This window comes from Phascolarctos cinereus, unplaced genomic scaffold (assembly GCF_003287225.1).
Source record: "Phascolarctos cinereus isolate Bilbo 61053 unplaced genomic scaffold, phaCin_HiC Scaffold_9;HRSCAF=440, whole genome shotgun sequence".
Lineage (NCBI taxonomy): Eukaryota > Metazoa > Chordata > Mammalia > Diprotodontia > Phascolarctidae > Phascolarctos > Phascolarctos cinereus.
Genome location: NW_027556402.1, coordinates 67,530,425 through 67,556,050, shown reverse-complemented (window position 1 = coordinate 67,556,050; position 25,626 = coordinate 67,530,425). Strand labels below are relative to the sequence as shown.

At 42.2% G+C, this 25,626-nt stretch overlaps 2 protein-coding genes across 2 annotated transcripts in view; one reads left to right on the top strand and one right to left on the bottom strand.

Moving 5' to 3' along the window:
• LOC144455432 (uncharacterized) overlaps positions 1-6,461 on the bottom strand; it is a 31,651-nt gene extending 25,190 nt beyond the window's left edge. Inside the window, exons 1-3 of the mRNA XM_078148845.1 lie at positions 6,099-6,461; positions 5,904-5,994; positions 2,794-5,599 (exon numbers count right to left, since the gene is read on the bottom strand). Coding sequence (XP_078004971.1) covers positions 4,926-5,599; positions 5,904-5,994; positions 6,099-6,461 — 1,128 coding nt within the window. The 3' untranslated portion in view covers positions 2,794-4,925. The remainder of the gene's footprint in view (positions 1-2,793; positions 5,600-5,903; positions 5,995-6,098) is intronic.
• Positions 5,539-17,034, top strand: ING2 (inhibitor of growth family member 2). The gene is made up of 2 exons (XM_021007709.2): positions 5,539-6,692; positions 12,726-17,034. Exons 1-2 carry the CDS (start codon positions 6,518-6,520, stop codon positions 13,394-13,396), a joined length of 846 nt encoding a protein of 281 aa, XP_020863368.1. The 5' UTR covers positions 5,539-6,517; the 3' UTR covers positions 13,397-17,034.
• The last annotated feature ends 8,592 nt before the right edge of the window (positions 17,035-25,626 follow it).

Below are 25,626 nucleotides of genomic sequence, written 5' to 3'. Positions count from 1 at the left end.
GCAGGTGGAGTCAATGATAGCATGGTGGATTCCTTAATAGTTATTTAAGAAGTCAGCATGCAATGGTAAACAGAACACTGAGATTTAGAGTCAAGTTTAGTCCCATCTCTACACCTCACTTCCTTTGTGACTTTCGGCAAGTTGCTTAACAATTTCCAACTTCCCACTTTTCAAACAATACCCCCTTGTTTCCACAAACTGGCACCCCCAAATTTAGGCCTGCATCACTTCTCGCCAAGACTACTGCAGTGCCCTTCTAACTGGTATCCTTGTCTCACATTTCTTCCCCACTCCAATCTATTCTCCCCTTGGCTGCCAAAATGAATTTAGTGTAAGTCAGACACTATGCCCAATAGCAGGCTGCCCATAGGTGTGGGTACTGCTAAGTCTTAGGAAACAGAAGGGGAAAAGTAAACAAAGAAGAAAAAGGAAATGGGCATATGTGTTCCTCCCGCACAGAATGCAGGCACCCTTACAGATGTTGGTAACAAGACTGGCTGACAGAAGGTTAAGTGGATATATGTTTTCAAGCACAGCCAACGTGAATTTGTTTTGCAGTACTATGCATGTTTGTGATGAGAGTTTAATTTTTGGTGTTTCAGTTTTTTTTGTGGGGGGAGGGGTGTAGTATAAATGCATGTAAAAAAATTTTTTTAAGCAAAAAAAAGGTTAAATGTTATGCCTAGTACTAAATCTTGCACACAATGGGTTTTCAACAAATATTTGTTTAATTTTAATGGGGTTAGGATAACATAGCTTTAGGGCCCTTCACAGTGTTTTCATTTTGTTTATTTATCCCTGAGAGGCAGTATGGGAAAAAGAAGGTTCCAATGTTAGCAAATAAAGAGAAAGTGGAACCTAGGAATTGTAAGGCACAGCATTTCTTTCCTCACCGTACCATTTATTTATTTATTTATTTAGCTCACCAACCACCCTAGTATTGTAACACAGGGATACCTCAGAGATATTTTGGGTTTGGTTTCAGACCACCAAAATAAAGCATGATGTTCTTTAAGGATGGATCTGACCACGGCATGTGCCCTTGCTCAGGCAGGCAACTCCACAGCTTCCTGATTACTGACTTTCAAATTTTAAGATCTTAGTCAGTCCTTTCATTTTGCTGAATAAATTGAGGGACAATAACAAGGTGATTTGTCTCGGGTCACAGAGCTAGTTAGTGGCAAAGACAAGACTAGAACCCTGGTGGCCTGACTCCCAGCACTAATCATTTCATCACACAACACTGTACTCATCTATCTTAGCAACCTGGGATGTTCTCCAAACTTGCCAAAATGATTCCTAAAACTCAGGTCTTATCACCTCATTCCCCTAACCAAAAAGCTCCAGTGGCTTTCTCTTGCCTCTAGAATAAAATTCAGGGTCACAGTTCTAGACATGGAAAGAACCTCAGAAACCATCCATTTAGGTCATACACTAGCACCTGTCAGAAGTGGGAAATGAAACCAGGTATTCTGACTCCAGTCAGTCCTCTTTCCATTGTACCATAATTCAAACAAGAGGAGTTTTCCATGAAAAGCCCCTTCTATTCTGGTTCCAGCCTGCCTTTCCAGACTTTTTACATAACACATTCGTCCTTTTGTGCTCTCCAGGAACTAGCCAAACTGCCTTACACATCTGCCATTCGGCTTGCTGCCCCCTCTCAGGGTCCTGGGACAGGCTATGCCTCATCCCCATAAGGCATTCCCTTCTCACCCTGCTTCAGACTTGTAGATTCCTTCAAAGCTCAGTTCAAGTGCCTTGTCCAACATGCAGCCAATCTCTTCCCATCCCCCATTACTTGGTATATATTTTGTATCTATTTGGACATGTATATGATATACTCCCTCCCAATCCAGAATGGCAGCTTCTTGAGGGCAGGGACTGTTTCTCTGTCTTTGAATTCACAATGCCTGGTGCACTGGTGATTTTAAAAAATTTGCTGATTGATTTGAAATATCTAACAGAAACTAAAGAAAAACTAATCTTGGAAATAGCACTATGTTAATACTAAAAATAAACGAAGATTTCAAAGTCCCAAAGAAAGAATATATCAGTGTTTATGTGGCACTTTCCAAGCCAAAAAGACACTATGGAAGTATCTGGTCACTAGAAAGTTATACTCTATAGAGAGTGAAGTCAGGATCAAAATATCACTGTAAACCAGCAGTTCTCAAAGTGTGGTCCAAGGACTCCTGGAGATACCTGAGACCTTTTCAGGGTATAAGTGAGGTCAAAACTATTTTCATAATAATACCAAGATGCTATTAGGCTGTTAAGCTACTTCTTCCTTTTCCAACGACATATCTGTGTGTGGCCAGATTTTCTTCATAGATTTAAACCGAAACAACATATCACAATAGATTGCATGCAGAAACAGATATGAGAACTTAACTATTTTCTATTATGCCAGACATTAAAGAGATTTGCAAAAATACTAAAAACAATCTCAATCTTCTCACTAAAATTTCTGTTTTGGAAAAGTTATGTTTCATAAAAATGTTACTTATGAGTTCACATTGTGAGTTTATTAACATGGTATGAGTTTAATATTGTTATTTTTAAATTAATAAATGTGTACTTTTTAACATTTATGAGTTTTACTTTCTATTATGGTAAATATCAATAGATATAACCCATATAAACTAAAGCCTCACAACCTAGAGTCCTCAATTTAGAGTGTAAAGAAGTCCAGAAACCAAAAAGTCTGAGCCTCAGGGTGCACTGACACAATCTAATTTCTGAGCCTGCAAACTTGAGGCACAAGACTTCCTGAAGACCATAAAATACAGATACCTTGTGAAGTACAAAGTGAACAGTTTCCTCAGCAGTAAGTGGAGACAGAAAACTTGCACTTACTTCCAAGGGTATTGTGAGGTCAGCACTTTGTTAAGCACCAAGCACCACAAAAGTGTGTGGTTGTTATTAACAATGGGCACGTCCAATGCCCAGCACACTGCTTCTCGGGTAACAGAATCAATACTGATTCATTAACTCCATAAGGAGATACACTTGAAGACAATGAGGCACAGAGGAGACAAGTCACAATGTACATATGGCAATACTCCATCAATCCCACTAGGGACTACAGCTTACACCACCACTGGCTGCTAAGACCTGGCTGGTTTCTTAAATCTAAAGACAATTCTTTCCATCTCAGGTTTTCTGATGTAACACTCAGAAATGCAAGTTTGTACTTAATCAATCATTTCACCTACTTAGGGTACCAAACTAAAATGTCTTTGCTGGAAGGGCCATTTATCTAGTTCACAACCATTAGATGGTGAGCTCCTTCCAGTCAGGGACTATCTTTTGCCTCCTCTGCTATCCCTCAAGTTTAGCACAGAGCCTAACAAGAAGCAGTCGATTTATAAATGTTGACTGACACCCTCATTTTACATATAACCTCAATTATTAAGTAACTAGCTCAATTCAATATTACGCACCTACCCTATACCTGTAAGGCACTGTGCCAAACTAAGAACAGAAAAAGATTTAAAATCTTAAAATTCCTTAGCTTGGCACTTAAAGACCTTCCCAATCTGGCTCCAGGTTGCCTTTTAGACTTGACTCTCTTCCATAGACTTTACATCTGGATCAAAGATCCTACTTTCTGGTCCCTGAACTCAACATTTCATCACCTGCTTCCCCACTTTGGAAAAGGGGGTCCCCAAAGCACCCTTCCCATTTCCAGGAATCCTTAGTTTCCTTCAAGGTTCAGTTTTCATGCTACCTTCTAAAATGAGTTCTTCACTTTTTTGTGTGTCACTGTCCTCTTGGGCAGTCTCATACTGCCCATGGCTCCTCCAAATAACGTTTTTAAACGCACAAAAGATGCAGGATTACAAAAAAAACCAATTGTATTGAAATGTAGTTATAAAATATTTTAAGAAGAACTCTGGTTTGTAAGGAAAACCATTTTGATTCCCTTTTTTCCTAACATTATATTGTATTGTATATAATATGCCTCTACATATTGTATCTTTCAGTAGAAATAGTTGACATTTTTGATAGCTTTAAAGTTTACAAAATGTTATACACATTATTTCATTTTGACCTTCACAACAACCCGGTAAGGTAGATGCTATTATTATTCCCATTTTACAGAAAAAGAAACAGGCTCTCACATAAGTGAATTTGCTGTGGGTCTGGCACTAAATATTTGAGGCAGGATTTAACCCTAGGTCTTCTAAAAAACCAAGTTAATGCTCAGTCTTGCAGGAACTGTTTTTTAGTCCCTTTATTCTGCCTAGCAAAGTGCCTTAGCAGTTCCTCAATAAATGGTTATTGAATTAGACACAGAGGCAGTGGATAGCAAAGGACTTGGAGTAGTGAAGACTTGAGTTCAAGTCCTTCCTCAGGCGCTTACGGCGGGATCCTGGACCAATTTCTCAATCCCACTCAGCTTCAATTTCCTCATTGGTTAAAAAAAAAGAAGTGGGGATAAAAATAGCACCTACCTTCCTAGGGTTGTTGTGAAGATCAATGGAATTAATACTTTACATGTGTTAAGGTATAAACCTTAAAAAACCTGCCAGCTATTATTACGATTATAAATACAATATAAAGCAAAGTGTGATAGATACAAAGTACAGATCCAGAGAAGACGTCGTCATGTAAAAAAAAATGCATTATTAGAACTTTTTTTTTAAGTGCTCCAATAAAATCTAAGGAAGAGAAAAACTTCCATGTTCCTCAGATGTCGAATTTTGGTCTCCAAGTAGATTTTTTTTTTTAACACTGTTGAGTTTGCATTTCAGTGACCGGAGTAGTAACTACAAGGGCAACTTTTACATTTGTGGAAGACCGAATACTGACTTGTAATTCCATTAGGCAAACCCCACCCACAGAAATCCAAAAGTCAGAATCTGGGGGAGTCACCTGGGGCATCACTCCCTCCTCCGGGGTTTTCTTCATCTATAAAAAAGCTAGAACAAAACAAAAACACCTGGGACGACGCTACCTGCCTCCGTGGGTGCTGTGCTTGGGGTCACCCTTTTAGCACCAAGCGCCCCCAACGCTCGGACGAGGGTTTTCTTCGCAGGCGGCTTCCCCGGGACACCTGCGGGCTCCTGACCCGGGCAGCGCGGGGAGGCGGAGGCACCACGCTGGGAACGTTGCCCGGAAGGGGGCACCGCCGGCACCGCCGGCCCGGCTCGGCCGCTCGCATCTCTGGGGGAGGGGCGAGAGGAGAGGGAGGGGCGCCGGGGCGGGCCTGGGAACAAGTTCAAAGTTATCATCCCAGTCCGGAGCCCGGAGCCCGGAGCCCGGAGGCGAGGCCAGCGAGCCGGGCGTGGAAGGGGCGGAGGGCCCGCGGGCCCAACCAGGCCACGCCACGCGAGGCCGCAAGAAGAACCCACAGAAGCCCACAGAGCCCGGGGGTTGGGGACCGGGCGCCTACCTCCCAAGCCGGCAGCGCCCACGTGCTCAAGGAACCCCAGAGCTGGGAGCCCAGGGGCGGGGCCTGAGGGGAGGGGCGGGGCGCGGGGCCGAGCCAAGCCTGGACGCGCGGCATGCCGGGAGCCCCGGGGCCTCGCTGCACTCTGGGAACTGCAGTCTCCTCCGGCCTCGCTCCATATTGAAGGGAAAAAGGGGCCGCCAACTGCTCCATTTTACTCCTGAGCAGCGCCGCTCTGGATCTGCTGGAGGGGAGGTCGTTCGTCAGCAGGGTGCAGCCGGAGTCGGGCCCGGCTCCGGACGGCTCGGGAGGGAGGGCAACGGGGAGCGAGGCGGGACGATACCACCTCCACAAGCTAACCGGCTCGCCACCCTAGACTGAGCAAAGGGGCGGGGTGACAGCGCTTCTCCTTTAAGGGGGGGCGGAGCAGAGCCTGCCGTTTGTCCTCACCTCCTCCTCTTCCTCCTTCCCTCCTACCCTAACCTCCCCCAGCCGCGAGATGACTGACCAATCACCGGGGCGGCCGGAGGAAGGCGGGAGAATGCGAACCCTTCTGTCCGGCGGGAGGGGCGGGCCTCGAGCCTTATAAGGGCTGAGCCCTGCGCAAGCGCAGAGGCATCTGCAGTCGGAGGGGAGGGGGGCCAAAGAGAGAGAGGGACTCACACACACATACACACACACACATACACATACACACACTCACATCCCGACACTCTCGCACTGTTACTTGGGAAAAGTGGGGGACGAAAGAGGGGACGGTCAGTGGAAGCCAAGTAGCGAAGGGAACCGAGAGCAGATTGTGGGCGCGAGGGGGACGCGGAGCCCCGGCGGCCGTCCAGGACGCCCGAGCGCCGCGTCCCCGGCGGCAGCGGCACGGCTGGGGATCTCCGCTGCCGGGGCGCTGAGGGGGGCAGCTGATCTCACTCCGCCCTACGACGTGTGCCCGCGGCGGGGTATGTGAGGGTCTCCCCAGAGGGCCGGGGGCGGAGGGAGCCAGGCAGCTGCGCCCCTGTGAGGGGCGGCGGGGTCTGCCTCCCTGGCGGCCCGGGCGGCCGCGGCGGTGCATGTGTAGCCGCTGGATGCGGAGGCGGCGGCGGCGGTGGCGGCGGCAGCAGCGGCAGGATGTTAGGGCAGCAGCAGCAGCAGCAGCTGTACCCGGCGGCCGGGCTTCTGGCCGGGGAGCGGGGCCGGCTGCTCTCCTGCTACGTGCAGGACTACCTCGAGTGTGTGGAGTCGCTGCCCCTGGACATGCAGCGGAACGTGTCCGTACTGCGAGAGATAGACACCAAGTACCAAGGTGAGTGGGGAAGCAGGCCGGGAGGGGCGCCCGGCTCGCTGGCCGCGCTGACAGCCCCGCGCGTCCGGGGTCGGGGCACTTTGGGGGAAGCCTGGGCGCTCGCTGCAGCCAGGGCTGCTGCTGGCAGGGAATCAGCCATTTTATTAGCTGGGGAATCATCGCTCCTCCGGCTCTGCCCCCTGAGAGGAGGAGGAGGAGCTGCGGGCGGGCCGGAGGTGTGCGGGCTTGGGGAGGACGGCTCGGCCCGGGTCCCCCCATCCCCTAAAGGCAGATACTTTGGAACGTGCTGGGGGTAGGGAAGTGGGCCGTGGGGGCGGACCCAGGAGAGGTCCCTCCCCTTCCCCCTGCCGAGGGGTCTCTTTTGCTCTCGCACCCCCGAGGGAGGTGGGCCGGTCCAGGGGCTGCTGCTCTGCCTGTGCTCGGCTCCTTCCGCTAAACAGTTAAAAGGAGGGAGGGGCTTGGCAGGGGAGGGGGCTGTGAAGGGGGGGTCGGGTCTCTGCCCTGGAGTGGGCGGTGCCTCCAAGCGTAACGCTCGGGACTCGAGGGGCGCGCGCGCTTAAGTCGGGGTGACTCGGGCGAGGGCAGCCCCGGGGCTTGGGGCGTAGATCTGCCCCGGCTCCTGCACCGCGGCTCCCCTGTGCGCCGAGCCAGCGGCGGGGACGCTTCCTGCAGCTGGCGCGTCTCCGGCGCGCGCCCCGCGAGTGTCCGGGGGCGTCTGCGTCACTTCCGGGGTGGGCCGGGCCGTCGCGCCACCGGGGGGGGGGGCGGGGTGTCTGTCTTCTTCAGTTCGGAAGCGGGGCCCGGGCCAGCCCGGGGATTTGGGCTGGAGGCTCCGAGCACGGCCCCGGCCCCTGAAGGCGCCCATTACTGCCCGCGGCCCTGCCTCGGGGGCCGGGGGCGGGGGCTCCTCCAGGGCTGGCCGGGCCGGGCGGGGGCGGCCTTGATCCCGGAGCAGAGACTGCTCGAGTCGCCCCGGGGAGCCTGAGACCCCCTGTCATCGGGGCCCCGCCCCCTCCTCGCCTTGTAGGGCTCTGCTGGGGCTGGGGTCTTAGTTTCAGGAAAGCGAGCGGCAAGAGTGGCCCGGGCCTGGGGGTGGGGGAGCATGTGGAGACTGGGGCCGAGCGTCGGTTGGGGCTGGAAAGCTAGGAAGGGTCGGCCAACTCTTCTCTGCCCCTTTGCAGATCTTGTGCTGCCCTTCTCACCTTCCCTTCCTTTTGCCCTCACCAAGAATATTGAAAGAACTCTAGTTCTTGTTTAAACATACTCCTCTCCCTGCGCCTTCATTTCCCTATCCTCTCCATTCTCTTTGAACCAGCAGCGATCCCTCCCTCTCTACCTGTAAAAGTGACCAGCTTCCCGAGATGAGAAAGAAACTTTTCCCTGATGCTTAAAGTCCATCAGATCCTACCCCGTCTCTCTTCCCCCTTCACTGCCAGACTTTTGCGGGGGGAATTTTGATCCATTGCTATCTGATTTGTGTCCTCGATGCTCTGCTGAAACCACACCCTTTCAAAGATCACCAGTGTCCCAGGCATTCTGGCCATTTTAAAGTCTTTATGCTCTTTGATCTTTTGTAAAGCATTTGACATAAACCATACCTTCTGCCATCTCTCCCACCTTGATTTCAAAAATGTCATAATCACCTGATTCTAACTCCTTTGCTGGCTCCTTGCTTCTTTCCAACCTCCTTCAATGGTGCTGTTGCCTGGGTTCCAGTCCTTGAGCTCATTGATTTAAGTGGCCCCTTTCACTTTTATATAGATGACTTCAAATCTGGGTTAGAGAATCTACTTCAGAAATTTACTAGCTGTGTGACGCTGGACAGATCACCTAACCTCTCTAAACTTCTGTTTCCTAACCTGTAAAATGGAAGTCCTAATTGTCCCCTCCACAGTGTTGTTATGAGGCTAACATCATTATATATCAACTACAATAATATTTCATGCTTTCTCCGTTCTCCAACTTCAATTTTTCTTCATTTCCAATAGCCCACAGAACATCTGAAACAGAATATTAGAGGTGGAAAGGGCCTTAAAGGTCTTAACTCCTTCATTTTGTAAATGAGTAAACTAAGGCTCACATCAGTGAAGTCTCTTGTCCTAGATTATACAGCTAATTAGTGGAAGAGTTAGGTCTAAAACAGGGGTGGGAAACCTGTGGCCTCTAGGTCCTCAAGTGTTGCCCTTTGACTGAATCTAAACTTCACAGAACAAATCCCCTTAATAAAAAGGATTTGGTCTGTAAAACTTGGACTCAGTCAAAAGACTGCACCTCAGGACTTAGAAGGCTTCAAGGTTGCAGGTTACCTACCCCTGGTTTGGAACTTAGGTCTCCTGATCTTCAGGGCATTCTTCTTTCTACCACAATTCAGTTTCTTCTCCAAGTGAATGTTCCACTGGCAACTCAGACTCAGCCTCCTACTAAAAAACCTAAAACAAACGACCCAAACCAAATAAGTCCTATTGATTTTCCCCTCCACCGTTTCTGTCAATTTTGCCCTTGGTCCCACTGCTGCCACCCTAGTGTGTGCATCCTGGGGTTATGTAGTTGCTGGAAGGCCACCTGCTGAGTCATCGGGTGGGTTGGAGGCTTCCCTCTGACACACACCTCTGACGTAGGCTGACTTTGTTTCCCTGGGCAAGTCTCTTAGCTACTCAGCATTCTGAGCTGTTTGCCACAGGGAGGGCTTCCATTTCCCCACAAATGAAGTTCTAGCTCCGGTACTCATCCTCCGACTTTTATGGCCTCCTGATACTCTGCACAGTATAAGGGGAAAAGTACTAAGTTTGATGTCAGGAGACACCTGGTTGAATTTGGCTCTGATACTTAGTCATATGACCCTGACCAAGTCAGTGTAACTGCCTCAGTTTTCACATATGTAAAATGGCAGTAATAACTTTATCATATGGATATGGAATAGAGAACTCAGAGGTAATCTAGTCTAACACCTTCATGTGACGCACGAGAAAACTTAGGCACAGAGAAGGTGATTTGTCCCAAGGCCACAGGTTGTAAATAGCAAAGCTGGGATCTCGGAATCCAAGTTCCACCTGACAGGGTTATTGTGAGAGGTAGCTGGCAGTGCTATGCATAGAGCCAGACCAGGAATCAGGAAGACCTAGCTGTGTGTGACTTCCCCACTTAACCTTTGCTTCAGTTTCCTTATCTATAAAATGGGAATGATAATGGCACATACTTGTCAGAATTGTTGTGAGGATCAAATGAGATGGTTGTAAACTGCTTAGCACAGTTCCTGGCACATAGTAGGTGCTATATAAATGTTAGCTGTTATTATCCTTTGTAAAGCCTAGAGGGTGGTAGAAATTGCTGCTGCTGCTCTCATTATCCCTGTGCCAATCAACTTAGACTGCTTGCCTTTCTCCACACAGTCTGTACTTGCCTATCTATTACTTTGTTCATGCTTTCCCTATGCCTAGAATTTCCCTATACCTGTTGAATTTTCCCTATGTTTTAAAGCCCTACCCCATAGGCCTCCTTCCAGGAAGCCTACTCTGATCCTTCTACTGGGTAATGACATCTTCCTCTAACAGCTATCACTTTGCTTATCTTTTGTAATTATTTTTGACTGTCATCTTCCATTAAACTATAAGCTCCAGATGGGTAGGGATATTGTCTTATCTAAACTTAGAATTTACGAGGCAATAAAGCATTCTACAGAAAGTAGTTTATTACATTTTAATTATTATATAATTTTTTGGGTGTTTGGGCTGAGCTATGATTTTAAATCTGGGAAGCTTTTTAAAAGAAAAAAATCATCCAAGTTAACTCTTGTGATCTTAATCTGTGTGATTGTCTTTTTGATATGTATATGGTAATTTAGAAATAAGAGGCTAGGGCTTTTAAGATTTTCCTATTGAGTGTTTTGTCTAGGACTAATATTAAGCATATTAAAATTACTTTTTAAGCTTGAAATTTTTTTAAAGGTATATTTAGTCATCATAAATTTAAAGCCCTTTTCAGAGGTTGGGTCAGGATATTTTGTAACTGATGTAAGGACAGGACTGTACTGAGTTTACAGTTGTCGTGTATCTCTAGACCCAAGAGGGGTAGTGCAGCTTTATAGACTGAACAATCAGGGTTCCATTATGGTAATAACGCTTGTTCAGACAAATAGTTGATTTCTAGATAAATTTAAGGTAACAATAATTTGTACCTTAAGTGCATGCTGTCCTGTCCAAATCTCCCAGTATGATATTTATTAACATCCTCTATTTTACCTATTAGATTCTCTCCTTAAGGGCAGGCTCTTACTGGGTTATCTCAGTGTACTACAATGCTTTGCACATGGTAAGCACTTAATAATAATGTTTGATTAAGCTTGTGATTGATTGGATTTCACACGTGCTGCACTGGTTGAAGTACACCTTGATAGAAGAATCCATATACACTGACTTAAGTACCTTCAGAGACAGACTGAATTATAATGATTCTGGTGTTATGAGTCTGGAACGAGGGAATATTTGAAAGATAAATGGGTTCTGTCTTATAGAATAGATTAAATATATGAAGAATCAATTGGGAAGAAAGTTTATTGTGTGTAACTTTGGGCAAATAATTTTATAAGTATTTCATTTGTTAAACTGAATTTTTTAATATAACTTTTTTCTACATTTCTTTTAAAAGTATCTATTTTCACAGGCATTTATTATGTCTCCTTCCCATTAAACAGTTTTTAAAAACTTCCAGACTTTACCACCCAACTTCATCTGCCTTCTCTCTCCACTCCTATGTCCCTCTTCTCCCATTATTGAGTTTCTCTAGGAACCTCTATTTTGAGAAAGGGCCCAGGGGTACCTTCCCCCTTCCCTCCTTTTTCTTTCCCTTTTATGTCTCTTTTTCCTGCTGTGGGACATATGTGGGCAGGGACTGTCTTTTCCTTTTTTGCTTCTATTGTACACATACACACACACCAGTTCTTGGCACAAGGTAAGCACTTAATAAATGCTTCTTGAGTTAATAACAAACACACATAGTATAGCAAAACAAATTCCTATATTGGCAGTGTCCAAAAAATGTAGGTTTTGTTCTGCATTTTCAGTCTTCTGGAATTGTGGTTTATCATTGATCAGGGTTCTCTTGTCCTTCAAAGTTGTTTGTTTCCCCATAATGTTGACATTGTTAAATGTATAAATCTGCTCATTTCACTGTGCGTCAATTCACAGAGGTCTTCCTAGTTTTTCTCTGAAACTTTTATCTTTATGTGTGTGGCACAATAACATTCCATTCATATACCATAATTTGTTCAGACATTCTCTAATAGGTAGGCACCCCCTTAATTTACAGTTATTTGCCACCACAAAGAGTCGCTATAGATATTTTTGTATGTGTACAGGTTCTTTTTCTCTTTCATAGAGCTTTGGGTTGGGAGTCAGAGGATATGCTTTTGAGTCATAACAGAAATTTTCCCTTTAAAGGTAGAGTTGCTTCTCCTGGTAAAATAAAAATGGATTTATAAGATGATATTTTAAGTTGGTCCTTTAAAGATGTTGCAGAAAGTGTGTTGACAGATAAAATGACCAAAATCCCATTGCTTAAGTATATAAAGCAACAGAATCACTGAAATGCTTTTTTTGTTGGTAATGGAATCATTGGTATAGAAGTTTCATTGTGGAAATCTCTTAGTTTGTAGAATTTGAAGTTTTCTAATATGAAACTAAAATGTGGGAGCTATTAAAAAAATTAGATGTTAAGCATTCTTTCTTATATTCTCAAACTAAATGTGAGTGAATTAGGGCTATGCATTTGTTTAAAACTTTGTCTTGGTCATACCAATCAAGAATTGATTGTGGTTTTCTTTTTTTTTTTTTAAAGCTTCCATTAGTTTTTTTGGGTGTTGTGTTTCTATGTTGGATGTGGTAAACAGTATAGTTGAGTTTATGGCATTATGTTTTGAGTTGCTTCTATTCAAAGTACACCAATGACTTAAAAAAAAAACCCAACAACAACTCCTTAAAAACAAACTATTCTCTAATGTAGGGCAATATTCTGAATTTTTTTTTTTACCTCTTACAGAAGCATTAAAGGAAATTGATGATGCGTGTGAAAAATATAAGAAAGAAAATGATCCACATCAGAAGAAACGCCTTCAGCAGAATCTTCAGAGAGCATTAATCAACAGCCAGGAACTGGGTGACGAGAAAATTCAGATTGTTACACAAATGCTTGAGCTGGTAGAGAACCGGGCAAGGCAAATGGAGTTGCATTCACAGTGTTTTCAAGATCCTTCAGAAAGCGAGAGGCCTTCAGATAAGACAAAGACGGATTCCAGCCAACCAGAAAGGTCTTCAAGAAGACCCCGCCGGCAGCGGACCAGTGAAAGCCGTGATCTCTGCCACATAGCAAATGGGATTGAAGACTGTGATGATCAGCCACCTAAAGAAAAGAAATCCAAATCTGCCAAGAAAAAGAAACGCTCAAAGGCCAAACAGGAAAGGGAAGCTTCACCTGTTGAGTTTGCAATAGATCCCAATGAACCTACATACTGCTTATGTAACCAAGTGTCTTACGGGGAAATGATAGGATGTGACAATGAACAGTGTCCAATTGAGTGGTTTCATTTTTCATGTGTTTCACTTACTTATAAACCAAAGGGAAAATGGTATTGCCCAAAGTGCAGAGGAGATAATGAGAAAACAATGGACAAAAGTACTGAAAAAACAAAAAAAGATAGAAGATCGAGGTAGTAAAGGCCATCCACATTTTAAGGGATTATTTGTCTTTTATATAATTCATTTACTTTACAGAAAATGTTTTAGGATAAATGCATAAGGCTATGCAATAATTTTTAATCATTAGTATTAATGGAGTATTAAAAGTTGTCGTACTTTGTCTGTGGTTTACTTTTCTGCACTGAATAACCAAATGTTTTAAAGCCAGGTGGTCTTAGAACAACACATGGAAAGAATTAGGAACAGTGGGAATATGGTGTGAACAAGTTGCTTTTATTTTTCTCCACAAACTATACATATCTCATTGTCACTTAAAATGGAAATGTTGTTAGTGGGTAAACACCAAAGGTTTACTAGCATTCAATTCTTCTCTACACTTTAAAAGTTTTTAGACTCTTCAGCTGATGTGAACTCTATTTTACCTCTGTGGTACATTGAACCTTATCTCTAGTCTCATGAAGACTCATTTAAGGAGCTAGAGAGGAAAGTTAATTTAGAATTCCATGTGGAATAATGTACTCTTATCAGAGTACCTTGCTGTTGTATTTTTCTTAGCAGCATTTTGATACACTATCACTATCCCATTTGTAAATGACTCCTTTTCACAAAAGCAGCTATTAACCCGCCTGTGTTTTAAAATTTAAAAAGTTCTCCTTAATAAACTTGGGCACTACAGAGTAGTTAGTATACCAAAAATACTACTGTTAGGTTCGAGTGGCAGAATTTAAGCTCGTGTAGCAGTATGGGTTCACGTTGTTTTTGGGCATTCTTAAAGGTGGATTGTATTTCCTGGTACTGAAAACAATAACAACAAAAAAAACTCCAACTCTGAATTTTTGTGTGATCTGCTGGGGTGCTTGGGCACAGTTCTAATCAATTGGAAAGCAATATAGTAGTCCTTAATATTTGTATATCAAACAGTTGTTTTAAATAGTTTCACTGTCATTTAAACAATTTGCTTTCATTTAAACAATTTCCATCAATGATGACACAACATTATTTTAACTTGTAGTTGTATTAATCCTCTGACTTTCTCATATTGGTGCTCCCTGATATATTTGCTTTGAATGAATATGATTTTAGGAAAATGCAGTTAATCACGTGTTTGTAAAATGGGTTTTCTAAGAGTCTTATCTGTTAAAGATAAGAATGTTGAAGGGTGTATGTTTGGGGATTTTTGTTTGTTGGGGGGGCCTATAGCTTTATCTATGTGTAACCTACCTTGTACTCTTCCTCTTTGTTTCTGAGCCTGACAATCTTGATTCTTATTAACCTGGTAAAAACCCTTTCTGGGTCTAAGAAATGTTTACTGTGTAAGCAACAGGGTGTTATGGAAAGAACATGGAACTCTTGAGAGTCAGCCTGTGGTTCTGATTCTGACCCTGACACTAAAGCTAGCTACTTCATATTAGGCAAGTTGCTCAGCTTTTCTGGCCCAAATTTCTTCCTCTGTAAGGTGGTAGACTTGAACTGAATGATCCATGAAGTCCCTTACAATTAAAATTCTCATTTTCTGTACTAATTTGAATTAGAGTGAAGATTTTAAAAGCTAGTAAAATGGACATTTATTTTTTCAAAACAAACATTTTCATTAATCTGAAATGTGAAGGCATATAAATATGTTGTAACAAATAGGAAGAGCTTCAATCCAATAGCTAGTTTTGACTGAGTACAGATGATCATATTAGTCCTAGGGGAAACATAAAAGAAAATGTGATTAAGAATTCATCCTTTTATATAGAAAATAAATTATCACATTAAGAAATTCCTTTCCCAGCCAATAGGATTAGAACATTTCTTACTCTGACAATTTTGTAATATAAGTTTCTTTGTTGCTAGACTGTCACGAGATTGTTTTTTGTATTTTTTGTGATATATATATATATATATATATGTATATATATATATATATATATTAATGCTTAATGGTTACAAAGTGCTTTCGCATATTTGATTGTCATACCAGCTGAGATCAAGTGGGGAAAAATATATATATATATATGTAGTGCTTTGCAAGCTTTCAGGTGCTATATCAATGTTAGCTAGAACAATAATAATAATACTAGTTAATGTAAGCATAAGCCTGGTTTAATTGTAATCTGCCAAATGAAAATCTATTAAAATAGACTTGTTTTGAGTACTAGGACAGTGATTAATAACTTATAACTAATTAGACTAGTTTAACAGGTAAGAAAGGAAAATAGTTGCCTGGAAATTTTACTTCCTAATGTGACATATATTGAGGCTCAGTACTCTTAAATACCCTTATTGAGTTTTTAGGATATATGTACTTTCACTATTAGCACCAATCTTTATTCTGGATTATGTGCAAAACTAAGAATGAAGCTGGCAACTCCTAACCTTGGATAACTAGGATGTGTCACCCCTGGGCAGGGTAAGAGTTTCTCTGCTTCATTCTTCTAGTAAGGTCCAGTCAAATGAGTGGGGGTGGTGGGTGGTGGAGGGAGGAGTGTCATGGAGTAATGGCATCAACAAAGGACTGGGAATGCATAAGGAAAGAGAAATACTTAGTTGCTGATACCAAATGAACAATTTTAACTAAATTTCCCCTTTAAAAATTTTGAAGTCTCACTGACCCTAAACAAGTTCTTATACAATACTACCACTTTTTATCTTCTTTCTTCATGGTCATATAAAAACAAACAAACAAACAAAACAACTCAACCCCACACTCCACTCTACCTAGAATCAAAGATTCTACAATGTCCGTGATACCATTAGAGATGAGAGACTTCCCCTTTAAAAAAAAAAAGTTGTTGCTGGCCCTTTAAACTTCCTGGTTACTTCTCTCTGAGGCACTCTTCCCCCATCCCTTTCAAGAGAATCCTCTGGATTCTTGGATTGTAACAAATAAGTATGGTTAGAGCAAATCAACACATTGGCCATGTCTGAGAACGTGTATCCCATTCTGTTTGGAGGTGGAAGGCATGCATCTCCCTCAGGCAGTCATGATGTCACTGCAGATTTGTAGGTCTCTTACTGTTTTCCTTTGCGTTTTTGTGGCCATTGTGTGCATTGATCTGGTTCTTTTTTATTTTGCTCTGCATCAGTTCACATAAGCCTTACCAAGCTTCTTCAAAATCTCCATATTCATCATTTCTTAGATTGCAGTAACATTCAATTATACTTAGATATTACAATTTGTTTAGATGGTCATCAACTTTCCTTCTAGTTCTTTGCTACTACAAAAGATGCTGCTATAAATATTTTTATGTACTGTATGTATAGAATCTTCCCCTCTACCTTTGACTTTGAACGTTTACCTAGAAGGAAGATCACAGGAAGAAGGAAGGTCAAAGGGTGTATACAGTTTAGTGACTTTTTAAAATAACATTTAAAAATGATTTTCCAGAGCCATTATACCATTCCCTAATTCTGCCAACAGTGCATTAGTGCTCACTGCTTTCCAAAGTAGCCCATTTTATTTTTGGACAGCTCCAAGCATTAGGAAGTTGGGAGTGGGGGTTTCCTTATTTTGAGCCAAAGTGTGCCTCAACAACTCTTACCCTGTTGGTCTTGTACATGCTTTATTTGATAGATTGTAAGTTTCTTGAGGGAAGGGATTGTTTCATTTTTGTCTTTGTATTTACAGTGCCTGGCCATAGGTGCTTAATAAATGCTTATTGATTGCTCCCAGTTGTTCCTTCTAGAACCAAGCAACATGTAAAGCTTCTATCATAAGATGGCCCTTTTGAATATTTGAGGACAGCTCTCCAGCCCCTCCCAAGTTGTCTCGTGTCTGGGCTAAATAGTCCTCTGGTTCTTTCAACTTGAGCCTCATATACATGGTTTTTAAATCTCCTTTAATTGTTACATCTTGACAATGTCTTATCCAAAATGTGACTGTAGTCCACATGTGATTTGACCAAAATGAAGTAGAGGCTGTAATCTTTGTCATTCTGTTCACTATAGCACAGCTAGTATACAGCCTAAGTAAGAGCTTTTTAATATTTAGGGCTGTCAGTTTGTATAACTTTATATGGAGCTTACAGTTCATTAGAACCTCTTAGTACTTTTCACATGAACATATGTATTTGAACCTAGATATTCCAAGTATTATAAGTATTTGTTAAATTTCATCATATTGGTGAGGCAGCCTCACATAGTAAAAACTACAGACTTAAAGTTAGGAGAGCTGGGTTTTAATTCAGACTGTGTCCCTAATAGGTAAAAACATTTTACCTCTCTACCCACAAAATGCCTGCCTTCCTTGGGGTGATCATAAGGAAAGCTTTTTGTAAACCTTAAAAGTTAGGAGTTCTTACTCAACCCATTGCTCTAACCTATTGGGATTTTTGGATCCTGATAATAGTTCATGTCACTTTTTTTTTATGATGAAGCTGTGGCCAAGACAGGTTAGTTAATTTGCATAGGGTCAGATAGCCAGTAAGTGAGAGGATTTGAACTGAAGTCTTTATGACTCTTGAATTCTTCATCTATCCACTACCCTACATTTCCTCTCAAATCATTGGTAAAGTGGTAAGTAGAACAGAACCCTCTGGTGTTGTGCTAGAAACCCATAGGTTACCACCAATCCATTTTTAGCAGGGATTCTTAAAAACTTTTGTGTCATGTGCCCTTTTGGCAATTTGGGTGAACCCTATGAACCCTTTTTCAGAATGCATGTTTTTAGATGCATAAAATACATAGGATAACAAAGGAAACCAAAGGTTAGCAAAAATAAAGTCCTTTTTTCCCATCCAAGTTCATGGATCCCCTGAAATCCATGGGCTCTCACATTAAGGACCCCAGATTCACCATTCTTGGTGTCCTGTTTAACCAGTGCCAAATCTGCTTTTATCCAGCCTCTATGTCCATGTCTTATTCAAAAGCAAATACCTTGATGAAATTTAGTTATCCTATCTATGCCTGTGACATTTTCTTGGTGAACCATGGATAATTTCATAGGTCATTTAATCCAATCCCTTTTACAGAAGAGTGAAGTGGAATCTGTGGTGGTTTTTCATAGCCACTTTTGGAGCTTGATTCTAAATTACAGTATCTTTTGTGCTATACTATTCTAGCTTGTATTGAGCTACTCTTCCCCTTCTCTTTAGTAGTATGTTGCAGGCGCAGTGGATAGAGTACCAGCTGTGGAGTCAGGAGGACCTGAGTTCAAAGCCAGCCTCAGACACATAATTCTCACTAGCTGTGTGACCCTGGCCAAGTCACTTAACCCCCTTGCCTAGCCGCCCCCCTCCCCCAAAAAAATAGTGGTGTAGAATTTTTCCAAAAATCAAGAGCATGTTCATCAGGCTTGTCTGCCTCGCCCACATTCTTTTTTTTTTTGAGGTTATCATTTGCCTTTTTTTGAGTTTTATGTCATGACCTATTTTTCACAGATCAACATAATTCTTTCAATACCCAGAGAAATAGTGTGGGCTTGGTGATTTGAAGTCATTGAGGACAGTTAGGTATCTTTTTACTATTCTAATTCCTTGTTAAATAGTAGCCCTCCTAACCTAAATATTATGCTCCTTAGTAAAGAAAAAGTTAAAAGTTGAGTACCTTTTTTTTTAATTATTATTTTGTCTGTTTAAGGCACAGTCCTATTCTCTTGCTACCAGCATAGCTTGCTAAGTACTTTTTGGTAACCTAGAGTCTCAAAGTTTTCTGGACTTGAGCTTTCCTCATTCTTAGTAGACTGTGCCACTGTTTCATATTTATCTTCTGCTTCCTATTTATGCATACAGGTCTCTTTAAACATGTCATTTAGTTGATGTGTCCCAAGTAGATAGCATCTCTCCTTCTTGGGAAAACAGACCACCAGCAACTAAACTCAAGTGTGGTTATCAAGTGTCCCTAGTGTAATATGAAGTAGAGAGGAGGGTGCAGCATGTGCTACAGGGAATTGGCTACAGAGGTAATTTGGAAAAGGTGAAAGAAAGAGGGGAGTGGAACCCAAGATGGAGCTTTGGTCACTGAGTGGTGTTCACCAGAGTCAAGCAGGAGCCTTTACCTTCAAACTAGGAAAGTTAACCATATACCAATGTATCTTAATAATGGATCCCAGGCAAATTTTCACTAGTCCACAAAATTTACTAGTAATAGCCGACAGTTTTAGTGGAGGGTTGCTATCCCCAACACAGATAATGAATATACAACATTTCAAGTTACATTCAAGGGTTGTAAAACAAGGTGTTAATTTGAGGTATTAGGAGGTATTAGAAACACAGAACAAGGAGGAGATGGTCTTTGAGTTAGGCTGTGAAGGATATAACAAACAAATGAGGGAGGGGGAGAACACTCCAGGCCCAAGGAACAGCTTAAATAAAGACTCTGTTTCCTCTTGTGGTCTTTGATCCCAGCAGGTCCTTGGTACCAGCCTGGGAAAAAAATGGAAACCTGAAAGAGGCTTGTCGTATCAGCCATATATTTTAGGGAAGCAGTTTAATGAACTTCCTTCTGACCTTGTTGGCCGGTGGAGGTATTAAGAAAATGAGAAGATTACATGATAATGGAGCTGGGTAGAAAAGCCTTTTGAATTAATTAGACACTAGACATATATTGTATCATGGATATTTCATAGCTACTCAGAAATCTGAACATATTAGAAATATATTTTGGATTTTCTTTGTTCCACTTCCGTTGAAAATTTGATCCAAAAGTGGTCATTCATGTGCATAAATTTTATACATCTTTTTCATAAAAGGACCTCTACTCTATTTCCCACTCAATTCTAAAAGTCTTGGTTATTTGGCCTTATAAGGAGGGAGGATTGCCAGGGGAAGGTTCATTGTCAGTGGCAACTAAGAGCAAAGGAAGAGGCAAAAAAAAAAATTAAGAAATGCCACCAATAGAAAAAAAAATGATAGCCATTTAGGAATAGGCAAACTGTCTTCTGCTATTTAGTAGATCCTGTTATGATGCACAATGTAATCACGACCCTCTAGTCAACAAAAACAGGCAGGTGAATTCTGGGGAGGCAGGGAAAGGTATAATTTTTTTTAGCAATTTTCCATCAAAAATGATTAAAATTGTTCTCACCTTAGGGGTAAGGTTCATCTAAAAATTTTACCTATATGAGATACATTGTTCCCTGAGGATGGCAGATTAGAGACATAACTATATGTTTCTAGAGAACAAAGAAAGATCTTTCCATGGAATAGCTGGGATCCTTTCAAGCATACTAGCATTGGTGGAGTAGACTACTGTTTAACCAAGCACAGACTGACCACCAAGGATTATCTAAGGATAGCTAGTTTTTAAATTGTGAAAAGTATAAGTAAGCTAAGGCTTCATTACCTTCCATTCTTTCAGGGAAAGTTTCAGTTCACAGCTTGCAAGGATGTGCTGTCCTCTCTTTAAACTTGCTATGGTTTTACCAAAATATTCCTCTGAAAAGGAAACTCCAGTGTTTACACAGATGCTGTTATCAGGGCATATTATATGCGGAATTTCAGCCTTAGCTGTTCCATGCATGACACAATAGAATGATTATTGGATTTCAAGTCAGAGAACCAGGGTACAAAAACCACCTCCATCGCTTTAGCAGAGTGATCCTGGGCAAGTTATTTGAATTCTTTGCGCCTCAGTTTCCTTCATCTGTACAGGGAAGAGGTTTGGCTGGATTAACTCCCCTTCCAGCTCTGCCTCTGTGTCTGCTCTTACATGGTAGCCAGGTATGATAACCACACAGTGATAGGTTGGCTGGGGCGGGGGTTGTCTTTTGAATATCAGCATGGTAAATGGACCCAAATGAACAGTAGCTTTCCTATCGCCTCTCCTCTATCTCCTTATCTCTGCATGGCTGAGTATGGTCTTTAAACAAACACATGAAACATTTTGAGTATGGAGGGTTGTGCTGGAGTGTTTTTGTAACGTTTTTCAGTCAAATTTTGGGTCTGACTAAAATGAATGCCTTGTGAGAGAAATGGTTGTTTCTCTCATATCACTAGCCAATTTTTAAAACTGGGGAGACTCCGGCTTTTTTGGCCTGTCCTATTTCCTTGTCCAATCTCTGAAGGACAGGGCTGATGGAAAATAGGATTAACATTCTGCTCATCCGGTGTGCTGCTACTCCCCAACTAACTCAGGCTTGGATAGGGGTTATAGATTCTTTGTCTAGATTGCCCAAGGCTGGGCGTAGCCTGGATATAGGGATAGCCTCTCTGGCTAAGAATGACATGATGTCACTCTCAGCCCCTCATTGGAGAGAGCCCACTTCTCTCTGTGAAGTCCACCTCTCATTAATTGTTAACCAGAGTTGAGTATCACCCTCAGGAACACCCCTTTTCCAAGGGCATGTAAGCCATGAAGCCTTTGCCATGAGGGTCTTTGGCATTCGAGAGTGTCACTGGCCTTTTATTAAAGATGTTGGCATTATTAATACAATGACTAATTGCCCATAAATCATGTCTCTCGAACTTTTTAAACGTCACACTTGAGCATCAGCTACTCCCATTTCCAAATGAAAATCAAGATACATTACAAAGTAATATATAATATAAATTATTGTTACACCCACCATCTGTACCACCAGTCCGCTATGAAACAATTGAGCTCTATACTCAATAGTAATATAACACTTTAAAGTTTATAGCTGCTTTACTTTTTTTTTATTATCTCATTCGATCCTTACTACAACCCCATGAAGTGGATTCTATTATCCTATTTTCCCCACTTTATTTATTTATTTTGGCTAGGAGTGGGGTTAAGTGACTTGCCCAGGGTCACACAGCTATTAAGTGTCAAGTGTCTGAGGCCAGATTTGAACTCAGGTCTTCATGAACTTGTCCAGCAGCACTCTACCCACTGTGCTACCTGGCTGCCTCAGGTAGTATATTATAACTTCCTTATAATTCGCTGAAAATCTCTTTGTAGAACAGAGAAAGGGATGTTTATGTAATACCATGGAACACATTTCATTATGGCATAATGGAAAGAATCGTGGAAGTGTCGGAAGAGTTGGGTTTTGACACATCTTAGGTGTGACTTTGGGTAAGTCCCTTATTTTTTCTGAGTTAGTTTCTTCAGTTGTAAAATGATTTCACTACTTACCACACAAAGCTGTTGTGAGACAGACCAACCTTTAAGCACTACAAAACTGAATCCTAGACTTAGCCGTGTGACAGTAATTTCATTGTAATATGTGGTAGATAGTATTCCTGCCCCCAGACATGAGCATTATGCCTGTATTTCATTAGTAGAAGTAGTTAGGAAGATGCCAACTTTAATTTTGTTTAGCTATTGGTAGGCATATGTGGTATTCTTTATAAATAAGTATGGAGACGGAACCTGTGATTTCACTTATATAGGCAACTCCCATGTAAGAGAACACCCTGTACCAATACTGATAGGCGCCTTTTTTGCAACGTCTTCTTAGAGAGGGCAGCTAGGTGGCACAGTGGACAGAGTGCTAGGCGTGAAGTCTGAAGACATCTTTATGAGTTCCAATCCGTCCTCAGACACTTACTGGCTGTGTGACGCTGGGCAAGTCACTTCCAGTAAAGAAAACTCCAAATGGGGTCATGAAGAGTAGGACACAACTAAAAAACAACCTTCTTGGAGATTTGCTCAGAGCAGCAGTGTCAAAAAAGTGTGGCCCATAAAACACCCAAGTGCTACCCAAACCAGATTAAAATGTAATTGGGAAATATTTAACAAAATAAATAAAAATACAGTAAAACATAGAAAATATTAATATGTGGTTTTCTAAGTGAATCTGCAGCGGCAGGGATCCTTATGTATGGCCGCTGCCTAGAGCAGTGAGAATGTGAGTGATCTGCCTGCTGTCACACTGTCAGGAGGTGTCAGAGGCAAGACTTAGACCCAACTCTTCCCGGCTTCAAACATGCTACCCTGCCTCTTCCATAAATTATAGTTAAAAAATCATCAGATCACAGAATTAAAGCAGAAAGGGGCCTTCGACTCCATTTGGTCAAACCCTTTCATTTTAGAGATGAGGAAAGTGAGGCTCAGAGGTTGAGCCAGTGGTCATACTTACAGCTAGAGACAGATGCAGTATCTGAACTCGGGCTTTCAGGACTCTGGGTACAACACTGGCTCCATTTATCCATTATGCCTCCTTTTGTTGCACTCTGGTGGGTGTTATCCCTTAAATATTTGAAAGAACTCCTTTCTATAACCTATGTATTATATGTAATTCTAGAAAGCACAGGTTAGAGCTAGATGGTTGGGGGTTGGCCTAGGGTGGGAAACTTTAATTCCAGTATCAAAATTTTATGTCAAGAGACATAATTTCTGGGTAATTAGTCATTTTATTAATAATGCCAGCATTTTTGATAAAAGGTCAGTAACACTCTCAAATGCCAAAGACCCTCATGGCAGAAGCGGAATAGCTTACATGCCCTTGGAAGAGGCGTGTTCCTGAGGGTGATACTCAACTCTGGTTGCTTAACAATTTATGAGAGGTGGACTTTACAAAGAGAAGTGAGCTTACTCCAATGAGGGGCTGAGACTGACATCACATCAGTCTTGGCCAGAGAGGCTATCCCTATACTCAGACCACCTCCAGCCTTGGGCAATCTAGACAAAGAATCTATAACCCCCATCCAAGCCTGAGTTAGTTGGGTGGAGTAGTAATACCCAGAATAAGGAGAATATTAATCCTATCTTCTATCAGCCCTGTCCTTGAGAGGCTGGACAAGGAAACAGGACAGGCAAAAAAAAAAAAAAGCTGGGGTCTCCTCAATTTCGACAATTTCTCTCAGTTTTATTCAATAGGCAATGAAGACCCAACAGTGATTTTTGAGCAAATGGGTGATCTGGTCAAAAAAATGTTTTTCTGAGTTCCCATTTTAATAAAGTAAAACCCTGGGGGCAGCTAGGTGGCACAGTGAATAGAACACTGGCCTTGGAGTCAGGGGGACCTGAGTCCAAATCCAGCCTCAGACACATAACACTCACTAGCTGTGTGACCCTGGGCAAGTCACTTAAACCCAGTTGCCCTCACCAAAATTAAAAAAAAAAAAGTAAAACCCCATCAGTCTCAAACTCTATAAGAGTAAGCCCTGGGGAACTGAAGATTTGGCTTCCGGGACCCAAACTTAACTGTTTAGGATGGAAATGTTTCTAAAACACTGTATACTTCCTACCTTTCTTAAGCTAAGGAGAGTGAACATGATTTAACTGTTTTCTTGGTAACTCAAAGTCATCAATATGAACATAAGTTATTTTGCTGTGCTCTCAGGCAGTGATGGCCCCAGATTGCTGACCTTTTTTGAATTTTTATATTTTCTGTTCCAGGAGTTGCTTTCACCACATTGTACAGCTCCTCTGTGGATAGGAGTACAAAATGAGGACCTCCGTTATAGGATCTGCAGTCTCCCAGAGTGGAAGGAATGGCCACACAGATTAAATCAAGGAACTTTCCAAGCATCAAATTAAAGTGTCTTAAAAAAAATTGCTCCTGTACCCTGCCACTTCGTGCTATTGTTACTATCCTGTCCTGCTTCTTCTAATTTGTGGTGTATAATCTTCTGTTGGCTATTGGAATATGTGTATAGTTAGAGTAAATAGGCATTGAGTGAGGACCCAAGGGACTCTCACAAAGTACATGAGCTTTCAAACGTAGACTTTGGCTGGATCCTTCCCACTTTTCTATCTTCTCACACCTTTCACCTCTTCACATCTTCTGTAATCCAGTGATACTGGCATGCTCGCTGTTCCTCACACATGACTCCATCTCCTGACTAAACATTTATACTGGCTCTCTCCCATACCTGCAGCTTTTTCCTTCTTCATCTCTGCCTCCTAGCTCCTCAGACTTCCTTCACGTCTCAGCTAAAATCCTACCTCCTTCAAGAAGCATTTTATAATCCTTCTCAATCTTAGTTCTTTCTTTCTGAGACCGTCTTCAATTTATCCCATCTTTATCCTGTTTGTACACAGCTGTTTGCAGGTTGTTGTCTGAATTACCCGTAAACTCCTTGAACAAGGACTGTTTTTGTTTGTTTTTTCTTTGCCTTTCCTTGTAACTTAGCACAGTGCCCGGCACATAGGAGGGACTTAATAAATGATATTTGACTGACTGTTAGGAGACCTTGGTGTGTGCAGGATAGCTGAGATAAATGAATAGCTACTCTACCACCTTTCGGACATGCAACGGTATCAAACATCACCGAATATCCAACTGTTTTGTTTTATGTGTCCTTGTCTTACACAACACACCCATGATCTCGTAGCATTTAATGTACAAAACCAAACAGACCCAACCAGACAAAAAAACTCCAACCACTCACTCCAGGACAAAAACTGACAAG

What these genes read in the sequence shown, in the direction of transcription:
- ING2 (XM_021007709.2), top strand. Translation starts at nt 6,518, where the DNA reads ATGTTAGGGCAGCAGCAGCAGCAGCAGCTGTACCCGGCGGCCGGGCTT. An exon ending in GATAGACACCAAGTACCAAG is followed by an intron (nt 6,693 to 12,725) that starts GTGAGTGGGGAA and finishes TACCTCTTACAG; the next exon opens with AAGCATTAAAGGAAATTGAT.